The following is a 15,725-nucleotide window of genomic DNA, read 5'->3' as shown; positions in this document are numbered from 1 at the left end:
TACCTCCAGACGGTCTGTGTGGATGGCTGGCTGCGTTTCTAGGGCTTTGAAAAATGCATATTCACAACCGACCTCCCTCTCTCTCTTTATTCAGGCCAAGCATTGATCCTCTAGCCAGACGTTAAAATATCTCTTTAATTCTTATTTCATATTCTGACCCCCTTCCAAGGATAGATACACACACACTCGTGCACACACACACACATGCGCAAACACATACACATGTGCAAACACTCATGCACACAGACTGACGGATGCACACACACGCACACACACACACACACACACACACACACACACACACACACACACACACACACACACACACACACACACACACACACACACACACACACACACTCTTTGTTGTACATTTTTTTTATTGCACACCTTTATCATTTAGCAAACAGATGTTCACAGCAACAACGCAATAGGAGAAAACAGAACAGAAGCGTATCGCTGCAGCACTGCAGCCTCTTAGGTCTTCCAATATATTTATAGATATTTACAGTGACAATATGAAAATCGCCCAGGGCTGAGTTAACCCTTTAACTGCTGCTGTATGAAGGGAGGAGAAGGCTGAGTTGGTAGAGCAACTCCAGGGTTGTGGGTTCGATTCCCACGGAGGACCAGTACAAAAAAGTATGCAAAAATGTATGCACTCACTACTGTAAGTCGCTCTGGATAAGAGCGTCTGCTAAATGACTCAAACGTAAATGTATAATGTTAACTCTTTCAACTTAGTCTGAGGATCCAGGTCACACAGGCTGTAGTGTGAACTCTATGTAGTTGTAGTCCTGGTCGTATGGCCACCCGAAACATTCAAGTATACCCAACGTTGCACAGGCACATGGTTAGCCATACGTAGACAGATTCTAGGGGCTATTGGTGGAATATAGAACGCCTGTATTGAGCTCAACACTTCCAGCAATCAAAGACAGCTTTTCAGATCATAAAATGGACATAACATTAAATAGTACCAAAACATAATTAGTATCAACCTTAGAACATACCCCTTATTTCCACATCCATTTTTAAATGTTGACACGTCAATAAATCCTATTTTCATTTGGAAAAGCATTGAACAATGCAACAGGAACACTGTGTAGCCTGGATTGTAACAGAACACTGCATTTTACATTTGTTTGGTGTTGTAATGGTAACTTTAGTTGGTATGAAAGATGAATGGCATGACAACGGGGTAGTGCATCTGACTTGTATACTGGTATACACTGTAATCACAGTTCCAACCCATCTTTACAGCCACATGGATAGAGACTAGACTATTTCGATCTCCAAAATAATCATTTCGGTGTTACTGATGTCAACTTGAGGCTGCGTGAAGTGTGAGCAAAACTGGTGAGAGATTGTTGGTAATAAAACAATCTCATGTGGGGATAAAGCAATGAGATAATGTATTTATCTCATTTGTTACATGATATGCAGCTATATGGGGATTTTTACCAAGACCTCGAAGGCCAATTAAATGAATAGTGTCAGATTGATATTCTCTCATGGCAGTATTTACATAGTCCTGTATTATTATTATTATTTGTATGAATCCCAAATGGCACCCTATTTCATATATAGTGCACTACTTTTGACCAGAGCCCTATGGGGATATGATGTAATTTGGGAGGTACCCTTTATCTCCACATCCTGTAAGCCAGGACTGCCATGCAAGCTGAGACCAGAACAGATAGGCTCAGCTAATGTGAGATCTCAGCAAACACAAACATTTCAGCCATGTCAGTCACACTGTCATCATCTATCACAACTTCCTGTAAAGGCCATTCTCATGTCCTTGAAAACATGTCCTAGTATACCACGCAGCATGTTTTCATTCCAGCCATTCCAGCAAAGCATTGATTTAGAAGTTCATCAGTCAAAAATGCAGAATTTCTGAATAAATGGGGCAGCAATTATCTTAAGTGCCAACCATGAACGAGTGACACATTTTGATGGAAGGCTTTGATGAAAAGAAATGGAAAGATTGAATGATATCTAATTTTAATGGACGAGGGCAAGGGCACTCAACACTATTCAACTTCTGGGCTGCTGAGAGGTGCTTCTATAAGAGCCCTTGTTTAAGAGAGCTGCTTCCATCCAGGCTTTGAACACTGAATTTAAGTTGAACTGAAAGCGTTATTGAAAAGGAAACCGGTAGCACTTTCTTTAATGGTGTACTGCTTCGACTGGTATTTAGGTGGTGCTTATAAGGAAACTATGTGGCATCGCTGAGTTCTAGCTGGGGCTTTCACTATACTTTATGCTTAATATTCACCACAATTGGGAACTACCTGGATCAAAATGGTGTATATATAAATGCTTGTTTGAATCCCAAAGTACTAAATGAGTACTTTATGTAGTAATTAATGGGGTATTACTGTACAATTACCATTTTACCATATAATTTCTTAGTAAATACCAGGTAATTTCTGTACTGTAAACAGCCTCTTGTATAATGGAGGCCTATAGCATAGTCATAGATAGTGATGGGTTGAAAATGGAGGCAACTGATAAATACCGGTCATACTGACATTCATCATAAATAATATACTATATTCTTTTCATTCTCTCCCTTTAAAATTAAAGCTTTATAAACCTTCTATTCCATTCCTCCAGTTACTGTGCATAAATAAAGCTCAAACCACATTTTAACTTGTTAAAGTAAAATCTAATTTGGTTGTGTAACACAAATATACTGTAGCTAGCTTAGTGTTAACCCGAGCAAACAATGATAGCCTTCGCATTCAAACAACCCAGAAAACATAAAATAAGAAAACCAACAAAGTAAAACCAAAATGGTCCCTATTTATCATGTCCAAGAGAAGTAATAAAACATTGGTACTTAGCAAAGACCAGGCCTCTTCTCTCCTCAGCTCACTGCTATATCTGTGGACCAACAGTACCTATATATAAACACACGTACATGGGAGGTTCCATAGAGGCATTGACGGCAAGTCTCGGAATTCACTGAATTCAAAATGGCGGCTCCCGCACAGTCACAGGATCCAGTCAGTCTCTCCGTGAGACCAGACACCCATGGTTGGCTCACCATCTGCGGTAGTTTCTTTGGAGGTCCAGGATGGGGAGAAGCGGGAGAAGCAGGGGTACCACCCCTCCACCCCCCATCTCCCTCTCTTACTAGCCAGGCCTCACTACCTGTGCCCTGGGTTCCTGTGGGTGGCTGTGTCCCTGCCCCCTCTGGCTTCTCTGGCCCAGTGGTGGTCGTCCACCTCCACCACTTTACTGTAGCCCTCCTTCTCCACGCAGACAGCCAGGACCTGGAGCACCAGGCGCAGCCTCCGGTCCATGGCCTCCAGGTGGGGCTGGATGAGGACGGGGTGGAGGCGGTCATGCAGCAGGGACTCCTCCATCAGACGACTCAGCTGGTACTCCTCCTTGGCGAGCAGCTGCAGACGCAAGTGGGTCGACTTCCTCACTCTGTGGGGCGTGGAGGAGGGGAGAGAGGGAGTGGAGGTGGAAGTGCGGGTAAAGGGAGGAGGGGAGAGAGGGAGTGGAGGTGGAAGTGCGGGTAAAGGGAGGAAGGGGGAGAGGCAAGAGGTCTTACTTTACAGATGGACTTGTTAAAAAGGGATGCACATGTAAATCTAGTAAGGATACTAGGAATATAAAGGGAAACGAAGAAATGCACACTAATTATACTTAGTAATGACAAAGTGAAACTGTGCAAGCAAGCAGTTTACACAGGAGGGTGTGTTATGATGGAGAGAGAGAGAGAGAGAGAGAGAGAGAGAGAGAGAGAGAGGTAAAGTAACAGATACTGACCTGCAGCATTGGCTCAGAGGCACCAGGATGGAGAGCTCGTCGTGGGAGTGTTTCCCAAACCTGCAAAGAAGAGAAGAGAGGAGCAGAAAAGAGAGGAGAGGAGAGAGGTGAGCCAAGCAACACCACTCACTGGCTGATAATACAACACCTTGGTCTGTGTTTCTCACAGTCTGTCTCACAGTCACCAACAGCAGTACCTCTCTCAGGATCAGTGAAGAAGCCATCAGACTGAAAGCTAAGCTCCAGAGTCCTGAACATTCTATTCTCATTGAACATTCCACTCACATTCCCTTCCCATTGAGTGTGACAGTCAGGGACTGAGAGTTTGCCACATGCCTTTGTAGCTTGATTCTGAAATGCACCGCGTACCCCAGACCTTAGAAATACCTTTAAAACATTTGTTATGCCTTTGCTTTGAGCTGTTGCTTTGAGCTGTTGCTATGTGCTGTTGCTTAGTGTAACAACTCAGAACTGAAGTTAATGAAAGAGAGTTTTAGAAGGCTATGTGACAAATCAACATTACCAGCCGTCTAGAGAACAGATTAAAAAGAGTTGAGATGTGTTGTGTTTTCTCCTCACCCTCTTCCATTGTCCAGATGGATGATGAAGGTCTCGTTTCCAAACTTCTCAAAAGTCTCGTAATGGTGCCGGTCCATGTTACCTGGATACAGAGGAAAACAACATTAATATACATAGGAAAAGAGGACCCCTATTCACCAAGAATGTCTATATAGGGAATAGAGTGCAGTGGAGGGAATAGCGTGTAATGGAGCTTCTGTCCTCACCCATGAGGAAGTCAAAGATGGTCATGTCCATGATGTCCAGCAGACGAGAACCACGGTCAAAGGGAGGAGTCTGCTTCACCTCGTCACAGTAGTCTGGGTCCACCTCCCACCTGACCACACAACCAATCACATGGACACACACACACACACACACACACACACACACACACACACACACACACACACACACACACACACACACACACACACACACACACACACACACACACACACACACACACACACACACACACACACACACACACACACACACACACACACACTCACACTCACACTCACACACACACACACAGAGAGAGAGAGAGAGAGTGACATTTAGATAGTGTGAGAGGCTTTGTTTGGTCCAGTTCCTTTTGGCAGCTCCCCTCCCTTCCTGTCGAGCCATGATGTGTGGGTATGTGTGTGTGTTTGCTTGCCTGCATGCCTGTGTGTGCTTTGTGTGTGTTGTTAAGGACAGACCCCTGCTGCTCGAAAGCAGGGAGGCACACAGCAACTTGACAAGAGAAGGAGAGAGGGAGAGAGGGGTCGGATGGGAGTGAATGGGAGGGAGAGTGAAAAAGAGAGAGAGGGGTAGAGAGAGACTGAGAGAGGGGAGGGAGAGGGGAAAGTGAAAGAGAGAGAGAGAAGGGGAGGAGACAAGGTGTGACAAGTAAAAAAGGAGAGTATAAGTAAGAAAGTCACAGTGACAAATCAAGTGAAAGAGATGAAGTCACAGTGACACAGTGAAAGGCAGAGATGGACAGATAGATAGACAGTGAAAGTATCAAAGAAGGTAGATGGAGTCATTCCATGTTCTCTCTTTGCACTCTGTTGACGTAATCAAAGAACACAGGAACATGGAAGTGAGAGAAGACCCTGTCTCCCGGGGCAACTAACTCAGTTTATAATGAGCTGCTACTTCTCCTGCAACACCAATCTACCTATTTATATCAGAGGTGGGGATCTGGAGAATGTGTTTTCCTTAGAGAACTGGCTGTTCCTGCTGAGTCACTTCCTGATAAGGCATGCCATGGCACCTTGTGTAATGAGGTGTCATCTGGTGAACCCCAGTGAACTGGTGTAATCAGGGGGTGTGAGGTGACCTTATATATAAAGGGTACACAGTTATGGAAGGCTGTGTGTTTTACTCTGCTTTCTTGTTCTCTATAAGGATAAAGGCTGTGTGTTTTACTCTGCTTCCTTGTTCTCTATAAGGATAAAGGCTGTGTGTTTTACTCTGTTTCTTTGTTCTCTATAAGGATAAAGGCTGTGTGTTTAACTCTGCTTCCTTGTTCTCTATAAGGATAAAGGCTGTGTGTTTTACTCTGCTTCCTTGTTCTCTATAAGGATAAAGGCTGTGTGTTTTACTCTGCTTCCTTGTTCTCTATAAGGATAAAGGCTGTGTGTTTTACTCTGCTTCCTTGTTCTCTATAAGGATAAAGGCTGTGTGTTTTACTCTGCTTCCTTGTTCTCTATAATGATAAAGGCTGTGTGTTTTACTCTGCTTCCTTGTTCTCTATAAGGATAAAGGCTGTGTGTTTTACTCTGCTTCCTTGTTCTCTATAAGGATAAAGGCTGTGTGTTTTACTCTGCTTCCTTGTTCTCTATAAGGATAAAGGCTGTGTGTTTTACTCTGCTTCCTTGTTCTCTATAAGGATAAAGGCTGTGTGTTTTACTCTGCTTCCTTGTTCTCTATAAGGATAAAGGCTGTGTGTTTTACTCTGCTTTCATGTTCTCTATAAGGATAAAGGCTGTGTGTTTAACTCTGCTTCCTTGTTCTCTATAAGGGTATATGCATGTTCTTGCATTTGTGGAAGGAGTGTCTGTCTCTTACTCTGCTTTCTTGCGTTTGTGGTAGGATCGTCTCCAAGGGTTCCTCCAGGTCTTGCGTTTGGCCAGGGCCAGGTCTGGCAGGAAGGCAGCCAGAGAACCCTCGATCTGGTCCGGCTTCCCACACAGAGCATGCTCAGTAGAGCAGTAGTAGGAGCACTCGCCGTAGAAACAAATGTTATTGGCTGGGGAGAGAGGAAAACACTGGGTTTTAGATGGCAGCAGGGGAGCATGGGAAGAGGAGAGGGGGACAGTGTGTGTGTGTGTGTGTGTGTGTGTGTGTGTGTGTGTGTGTGTGTGTGTGTGTGTGTGTGTGTGTGTGTGTGTGTGTGTGTGGTGTGTGTGTGTGTGTGTGTGTGTGTGTGTGTGGGAGAGAGAGGCGCGAGAGAGAGGAGAGAGAGAGAGAGAGAGAGAGAGAGAGAGAGAGAGAGAGAAAGTTGAAAGGTGAGAGAAAGCGAGAAAGAGAGAGGGGGAGTGGGAAAGAGTGAGAGACAGACAGACAGAGAGTCAGACAGAGAGACAGATAGACAGACAGAGAGGTAAGGAGAGGAAGCTGGCAGGGTGTTGTAGAGCCAGACTGGTATTGGTTTCTTAATCTTGGGTTCAGGGAGGTAGGGAGGCGAGTGCTGAGCCAGCAAACTGTCTGAGTGTAGCAGTAATCTCCTGTCAGATAGAATGGTCTCTGTTATTCCACATAGCTGTTCACTGGGCTGCATGGGGATCTAACAGACAGTCTGAAGACAGGTTTTAGAAGTTCAGAACTCAGCAACGGCCCTTTACATTAAAGGGGAAGTTCACTATTTTACAACTTAATCTTAGATGGTTCCTCACATTGTTACTTAGTCTATGGGCCAGGAGAAACTGGAATCCGTTGTTGGCTTTTCATGAAAGAGCCACTACATAATGTAACTAACTTTAGCCACCACCTCATGTCTGGGTGGGGAACCATCAAACATTATTTTGCAACATACTGAACTTCCAATTTCATGTAAAGGGCCTCTTTGCTAAGTCCCTTTAAAACCAGTCTACATGTACATGCCTGTATCAGCATCATGAAAAACACTGGGTTTTCACTCAGTTCATTTAAAGTGGGATTGAAAGGACTGAATGAAGGACAAGTAACAGACAGAGGGCTTGAGATTGTTCTGTCCGTCTGTTGGACAAGAGCTTTAACAACTCATCTATGAGGATGATTAGGTTACCTTTGACAGATGTGTGTTCAGTGTGTGTGTGTAGTTCAGTGTGTGTGTGTAGTTCTGTCTGTCTGTCTGTCTGTCTGTCTGTCTGTCTGTCTGTCTGTCTGTCTGTCTGTCTGTCTGTCTGTCTGTCTGTCTGTCTGTCTGTCTGTCTGTCTGTCTGTCTGTCTGTCTGTCTGTCTGTCTGTCTGTCTGTCTGTCTGTCTGTCTGTCTGTCTGTCTGTCTGTCTGTCTGTCTGTCTGTCTGTCTGTCTGTGTTCCTCGCCACCACTGGCCCAGCACTGAAGCACTAAGCTAAAGGGAATTATTTATGGGACTCCTTGTTAGGGGAGGACTTGGATCCAGCTTCTAAATAGGAGTTTTTCTGGTGAATTATTGTGCTTTGCAGTTGCTTGTTTTCAGAAAGGTTTTTGAAGTGTGTGTGTGTGTTTTGGGGGACTCCCTGGAGATGCTGTGTTTTTCTGTGTCGTTCCTGCAAATAAACTCAACTAAGCTGTATACGGCATAGTGAATACACAACACACTACTGTTGACTAGAGGTAAATATAAATGTCCAGTCTGATTCTTCTACAGGTCTACAAAGTAGCTAGGAACCAGAGTTTTAATCTAAGTAGCCAGTCTGATTCATCTACAGGTCTGCACAGTAGCTAGGAACCAGAGTTTTAATCTAAGTAGCCAGTCTGATTCATCTACAGGCCTACACAGTAGCTAGGAACCAGAGTTTTCCCTGGTCACAAGTATGGAAACTATCCTCAACTACTGCTGTAGCTAGGATCACATAGTAACGCTAACCATAGTGGGAATAAGTTATGTTTAAGAAACCGACAATAAAGAAATATCTAATCTAAGTTTTGAGTTTGCCGTACTCCGTAGGTAGTCTGTGGGAATGTTGTGGGATTGTTGTCAGAACGTAGTAGCAGTGTGTTTACCTGGGGAGATGAAGAAAGTCCTCCAGAGCTTTTTGTCCCTGGTCACATCCCGTATCTCCCTGGTCATGTTGACCAGTCTTCCCGCCACCGGGGGCACTCTCCGGAAGTCTAGGATCCTGAGGGAAGAGACCATAGATATACATACATCAAGATCAGTGTGAAACATAACGTAGATGTCTGGAATTATCCCATTAGAAAACCCAGGAGAAGAAGTCAATTCAATTCAATAAGACTTTATTGATCCCACAAGGGATAACACATATGACACCGTCGTTCTACAAGCCATTGTGTTGTCATAAACACACTGTGTATGGAACCACATGCTGATGAGAGAGAATAGTTTTAGGGCCTTTCATACCTTATTTTATTTATTCTATAAGGGCTTCGTGATGGAATACCAGATCATCAATAACTATACTGCTCAAAAAAATAAAGGGAACACTAAAATAACACATCCTAGATCTGAATGAATGAAATAATCTTATTAAATACTTTTTTCTTTACATAGTTGAATGTGCTGACAACAAAATCACACAAACATAATCAATGGAAATCCAATTTATCAACCCATGGAGGTCTGGATTTGGAGTCACATTCAAAATTAAAGTGGAAAACCACACTACAGGCTGATCCAACTTTGATGTAATGTCCTTAAAACAAGTCAAAATGAGGCTCAGTAGTGTGTGTGGCCTCCACGTGCCTGTATGACCTCCCTACAACGCCTGGGCATGCTCCTGATGAGGTGGCGGATGGTCTCCTGAGGGATCTCCTCCCAGACCAGGACTAAAGCATCCGCCAACTCCTGGACAGTCTGTGGTGCAACGTGGCGTTGGTGGATGAAGCGAGACATGATGTCCCAGATGTGCTCAATTGGATTCAGGTCTGGGGAACGGGCAGGCCAGTCATAGCATCAATGCCTTCCTCTTGCAGGAACTGCTGACACACTCCAGCCACATGAGGTCTAGCATTGTCTTGCATTAGGAGGAACCCAGGGCCAACCGCACCAGCATATGATCTCACAAGGGGTCTGAGGATCTCATCTCGGTACCTAATGGCAGTCAGGCTACCTCTGGCGAGCACATGGAGGGCTGTGCGGCCCCCCAAAGAAATACCACCCCACACCATGACTGACCCACCGCCAAACCGGTCATGCTGGAGGATGTTGCAGGCAGCAGAACGTTCTCCACGGCGTCTCCAGACTCTGTCACGTCTGTCACGTGCTCAGTGTGAACCTGCTTTCATCTGTGAAGAGCACAGGGCGCCAGTGGCGAATTTGCCAATCTTGGTGTTCTCTGGCAAATGCCAAACGTCCTGCACGGTGTTGGGCTGTAAGCACAACCCCCACCTGTGGACGTCGGGCCCTCATACCACCCTCATGGAGTCTGTTTCTGACTGTTTGAGCAGACACATGCACATTTGTGGCCTGCTGGAGGTCATTTTGCAGGGCTCTGGCAGTGCTCCTCCTGCTCCTCCGTGCACAAAGGCGGAGGTAGCGGTCCTGCTGCTGGGTTGTTGCCCTCCTACGGCCTCCTCCACGTCTCCTGATGTACTGGCCTGTCTCCTGGTAGCGCCTCCATGCTCTGGACACTACGTTGACAGACACAGCAAACCTTCTTGCCACAGCTCGCAGTGATGTGCCATCCTGGATGAGCTGCACTACCTGAGCCACTTGTGTGGGTTGTAGACTCCGTCTCATGCTACCACTAGAGTGAAAGCACCGCCAGCATTCAAAAGTGACCAAAACATCAGCCAGGAAGCATAGGAACTGAGAAGTGGTCTGTTGTTCCCACCTGCAGAACCACTCCTTTATTGGGGGTGTCTTGCTAATTGCCTATAATTTCCACCTGTTGTCTATTCCATTTGCACAACAGCATGTGAAATTTATTGTCAATCAGTGTTGCTTCCTAAGTGGACAGTTTGATTTCACAGAAGTGTGATTGACTTGGAGTTACATTGTGTTGTTTAAGTGTTCCCTTTATTTTTTGGAGCAGTGTATTATCACAAATAAACATCTGTAAATTATATGCCATAAAAACCAGGACACAATTTCCTGCTCAAGGGAGAAGCCTGGAATGATTTTCAATCCAAAGTGTCAACGGTGGAGTGTGTGTGTGTGTATGGTTCTCTTTCTTCCTGCTAGTGTGTGTGAAATATTATTAATAATTAATCTATTTTACAGTATAATCTCTTATCTCCTTTCATTGGCTTTTAAAGTGCTGTTTATTGAACTTCAGTATCCGGTCGCTCAAACCACACAGGGCTGAGAGACTAGGATTCCTCCTTCTTTCTCTCCTGCTCCCTTTCTCTTTCTCCCTCGCTCCTCTCCCCCTCTCTCTCTCCTTCTCTCTCATACTCATCTTCTTTCTTTGTCTACCTGTCTCTTCCTCTCTCCCCACTAACATCCCTTTACTCTACCCCTCTCCTTCTCTCTCCCCACTCTCATCCCTTTACTCTACCCCTCTCCTTCTCTCTCCCCACTCTCATCCCTTTACTCTACCCCTCTCCTTCTCTCTCCCCACACTCATCCCTTTACTCTACCCCTCTCCTTCTCTCTCCCCACTCTCATCCCTTTACTCTACCCCTCTCCTTCTCTCTCCCCACTAACATCCCTTTACTCTACCCCTCTCCTTCTCTCTCCCCACTTTCAACCCTTTACTCTACCCCTCTCCTTCTCTCTCCCCACTTTCAACCCTTTACTCTACCCCTCTCCTTCTCTCTCCCCACTAACATCCCTTTACTCTACCCCTCTCCTTCTCTCTCCCCACTTTCAACCCTTTACTCTACCCCTCTCCTTCTCTCTATGCATTCTTTTCTTGCTTTAACTTCTCTTTTCCAACTGACCTTATTTCTGTCTATGCCACACTAGTTGGGCCAGGCCTCCCACTCATTCCATAACTCTTTAACCATCCTTGTCGTTGCTTCCTGCAGCATGACCTCTCTAAGGCTTAGACTCCTGGGAGTGGAGTGTGTGAGCGTGGGTTTGTGGTGTGTAACCTTGAAGTCTTAGCCCTCAGGGAGAGAGACAGGGAGACAGGGCGTGGGGCTGCAAGGATGAAACCCTAGCCACCAGATGAAAGCTCTCAGGAGCTATAGCTGCTCAAAGTGCACAGTCACCATGAACCAGATGACAAAGGAACTCCTGTATGGAGCCAGGCTCTCTCTCTCTCTCTCTCTCTCTCTCTCTCTCTCTCTCTCTCTCTCTCTCTCTCTCTCTCTGTACCCCACTCTTGTCATGGGTAGAGTACTGCATACAGAGAGTGTAGAGAACTGCATAGTGTACGTTAACATGGTACAATGTGTGGAAGTGGAAAGGCTTTGAGTTAACCCTTACACAGTATAACGATAACACAATGTTGTATCAACAGTGTCCACTGTCCAACCATAGAGGGAGTGAAGAGAAGAGGCTATTCATTTCCTCCTGTTCTCCTCTATCTACACATTCCTCAAGCTATTCCAGACAGCTTTAAACACACTGCTATATACATCTAGATCCGATTGAGAGGCCGCATCCCAAAAGGCACCCCATTCCCTTTGCAGTGCACTACTTGGTAAAATGTAGTGCACTGCAATGTGAATAGGGTGCCCTTTGGGACACAAACGCAGAGTTCCACAGGCTGCTGTCCAGAAGATGGTGCGGCCCTGGGCCAAACAACAAGGCCATAATTCATATAGCCAGCCTCCGCTTGGCATACACAAACTAACAACAACCTAAATACAAGCTAGTCTTTAGGGGCTAGCACAGTTACCTCCTCCCTGCCTTAAATGATGCCCAGCTAGCATTGGCATGTCCCTTGGTTTCCTCTCCTCAGCCCACTGTGCCCACACAAACACATGCCTTTGGCCCTGGCCTGGCATTCCACTGGGCTGTGTGTCTGTGTTTGTTTGTGTGTGTGTGTGTGTGTGTGTGTGTGTGCTTGTGTGTGAGAGAGTGTGTGTGTATGTATGTATGTATGTATGTATGTATGTATGTATGTATGTATGTATGTATGTATGTATGTATGTATGTATGTATGTACAGTGCCTTGCGAAAGTATTCGGCCCCCTTGAACTTTTCAACCTTTTGCCACGTTTCAGGCTTCAAACATAAAGATATAAAACTGTAATTTTTTGTGAAGAATCAACAACAAGTGGGACACAATTATGAAGTGGAACGAAATTTATTGGATATTTCAAACTTTTTTAACAAATAAAAAACGGAAAAATTGGCCGTGCAAAATTATTCAGCCCCTTTACTTTCAGTGCAGCAAACTCTCTCCAGAAGTTCAGTGAGGATCTCTGAATGATCCAATGTTGACCTAAATGACTAATGATGATAAATAGAATCCACCTGTGTGTAATCAAGTCTCCGTATAAATGCACCTGCTCTGTGATAGTCTCAGAGGTCCGTTTAAAGCGCAGAGAGCATCATGAAGAACAAGGAACACACCAGGCAGGTCCGAGATACTGTTGTGGAGAAGTTTAAAGCCGGATTTGGATACAAAAAGATTTCCCAAGCTTTAAACATCCCAAGGAGCACTGTGCAAGCGATAATATTGAAATGGAAGGAGTATCAGACCACTGCAAATCTACGAAGACCCGGCCGTCCCTCTAAACTTTCAGCTCATACAAGGAGAAGACTGATCAAAGATGCAGCCAAGAGGCCCATGATCACTCTGGATGAACTGCAGAGATCTACAGCTGAGGTGGGAGACTCTGTCCATAGGACAACAATCAGTCGTATACTGCACAAATCTAGCCTTTATGGAAGAGTGGCAAGAAGAAAGCCATTTCTTAAAGATATCCATAAAAAGTGTCGTTTAAAGTTTGCCACTAGCCACCTGGGAGACACACCAAACATGTGGAAGAAGGTGCTCTGGTCAGATTAAACCAAAATCAAACTTTTTGGCAACAATGCAAAACGTTATGTTTGGCGTAAAAGCAACACAGCTCATCACCCTGAACACACCATCCCCACTGTCAAACATGGCGGTGGCAGCATCATGGTTTGGGCCTGCTTTTCTTCAGCAGGGGCAGGGAAGATGGTTAAAATTGATGGGAAAATGGATGGAGCCAAATACAGGACCATTCTGGAAGAAAACCTGATGGAGTCTGCAAAAGACCTGAGACTGGGACGGAGATTTGTCTTCCAACAAGACAATGATCCAAATCATAAAGCAAAATCTACAATGGAATGGTTCACAAATAAACATATCCAGGTGTTAGAATGGCCAAGTCAAAGTCCAGACCTGAATCCAATCGAGAATCTGTGGAAAGAACTGAAAACTGCTGTTCACAAACGCTCTCCATCCAACCTCACTGAGCTCGAGCTGTTTTGCAAGGAGGAATGGGCAAAAATTTCAGTCTCTCGATGTGCAAAACTGATAGAGACATACCCCAAGCGACTTACAGCTGTAATCGCAGCAAAAGGTGGCGCTACAAAGTATTAACTTAAGGGGGCTGAATAATTTTGCACGCCCAATTTTTCAGTTTTTTATTTGTTAAAAAAGTTTGAAATATCCAATAAATTTCGTTCCACTTCATGATTGTGTCCCACTTGTTGTTGATTCTTCACGAAAAATTACAGTTTTATATCTTTATGTTTGAAGCCTGAAATGTGGCAAAAGGTCGAAAAGTTCAAGGGGGCCGAATACTTTCGCAAGGCACTGTATGTATGTATGTATGTATGTATGTATGTATGTATGTATGTATGTATGTATGTATGTATGTATGTATGTATGTATGTGTGTGTGTGTGTGTGTGTGAGAGAGAGAGAGAGAGAGAAAGAGAGAGAAAGAGAGAAAGAGAAAGAGAGAAAGAGAAAGAGAGAAAGAGAGAGAGAGAGAGAGAGAGAGAGAGAGAGAGAGAGAGAGAAGTAGGCTATAGTGTAACGTCTACCCTGCCGGCCTGCTAGTACAGTGAGCTTTATTCTCTATCCCAAAACAAGGGAACCAGGCACAGATTTGTGTTGTGTGTGTGTGTGTGTGTGTGTGTGTGTGTGTGTAACCTTAGGGTTGATAAGTGTTGATGTTCTTACACCTGGTCTGATAAGGATGACATAGAGAACAGATACTGTGAGAATGTAGACTCACTGTGGTGGTTAGAACAGGTCCTGACATTATTCCATTCATCAGTAAGTGTTATCCAATGCAAGAAGCTAACTCTAACCCAAACTTGGACCAGACCATTATACATTTAATCAGACCATTATGTATTGGACCAGACCCTTATGTATTGGACCAGACCATTATACATTGGATCAGACCATTATGTATTGGGTCAGACAATTACATATTGGACCAGACCCTTATGTATTGGACCAGACCCTTATGTATTGGACCAGACAATTACATATTGGACCAGACCCTTATGTATTGGACCAGATCCTTATGTATTGGACCAGACAATTACATATTGGACCAGACCCTTACGTATTGGACCAGACAATTACATATTTGACCAGACCCTTATGTATTGGACCAGACCCTTATGTATTGGGCCAGACAATTACATATTGGACCAGACCCTTACGTATTGGACCAGACAATTACATATTTGACCAGACCATTATGTATTGGACCAGATCCTTATGTATTGGACCAGACAATTATGTATTGGACCAGACAATTACATATTGGACCAGACAATTACATATTGGACCAGACCCTTATGTATTGGACCAGACAATTACGTATTGGACCAGACCCTTATGTATTGGACCAGACCATTATGTTTTGGACCAGATCCTTATGTATTGGACCAGACCATTACATATTGGACCAGACCCTTATGTATTGGACCAGACAATTACGTATTCGACCAGACCATTATGTATTGGACCAGATCCTTATGTATTGGACCAGACCGTTATGGTTTGGACCAGACAATTACGTATTGGACCAGACCATTATGTATTGGACCAGATCCTTATGTATTGGACCAGATCCTTATGTATTGGACCAGATCCTTATGTATTGGACCAGTCCCTTATGTATACCATAGTATAATGATGAATGGAAGAACTGATAACTTACTAGTTCAGTTATCACAGCTTAAAACTGACAGACTTGTTAGAAGAAAACTCTAATTTCCTTATAATACCAGAGACATTTCTGTCTCTGTTTTGATTCCACATAGACATTTGTTTGAGTTGTATAAAAGTTTTTGCATGTGTGTGTGTGTGTGTGTTTGTATTGGATGGCAGAGAGGGTGGAAAC

The 15,725-nt window shown here is 44.4% G+C and overlaps 1 protein-coding gene across 1 annotated transcript in view; it reads right to left on the bottom strand.

The window, feature by feature from the left end:
- Positions 1 to 362: 362 nt before the first annotated feature.
- Positions 363 to 15,725, bottom strand: part of LOC106606596 (extracellular serine/threonine protein kinase FAM20C) — a 73,787-nt gene continuing 58,424 nt past the window's right edge. The window contains exons 5-10 of the mRNA XM_045715555.2: positions 8,533 to 8,648; positions 6,412 to 6,592; positions 4,578 to 4,687; positions 4,372 to 4,453; positions 3,793 to 3,852; positions 363 to 3,447 (exon numbers count right to left, since the gene is read on the bottom strand). Coding sequence (XP_045571511.1) covers positions 3,162 to 3,447; positions 3,793 to 3,852; positions 4,372 to 4,453; positions 4,578 to 4,687; positions 6,412 to 6,592; positions 8,533 to 8,648 — 835 coding nt within the window. The 3' untranslated portion in view covers positions 363 to 3,161. The remainder of the gene's footprint in view (positions 3,448 to 3,792; positions 3,853 to 4,371; positions 4,454 to 4,577; positions 4,688 to 6,411; positions 6,593 to 8,532; positions 8,649 to 15,725) is intronic.

The sequence above is a fragment of the Salmo salar genome, chromosome 03, assembly GCF_965601325.2.
Source record: "Salmo salar chromosome 03, fSalSal1, whole genome shotgun sequence".
In the NCBI taxonomy this organism is placed as follows: Eukaryota; Metazoa; Chordata; class Actinopteri; order Salmoniformes; family Salmonidae; genus Salmo; species Salmo salar.
The sequence above is the reverse complement of the archived record's forward strand: the minus strand, read 5'-3'. Positions and strand labels throughout refer to the sequence as shown.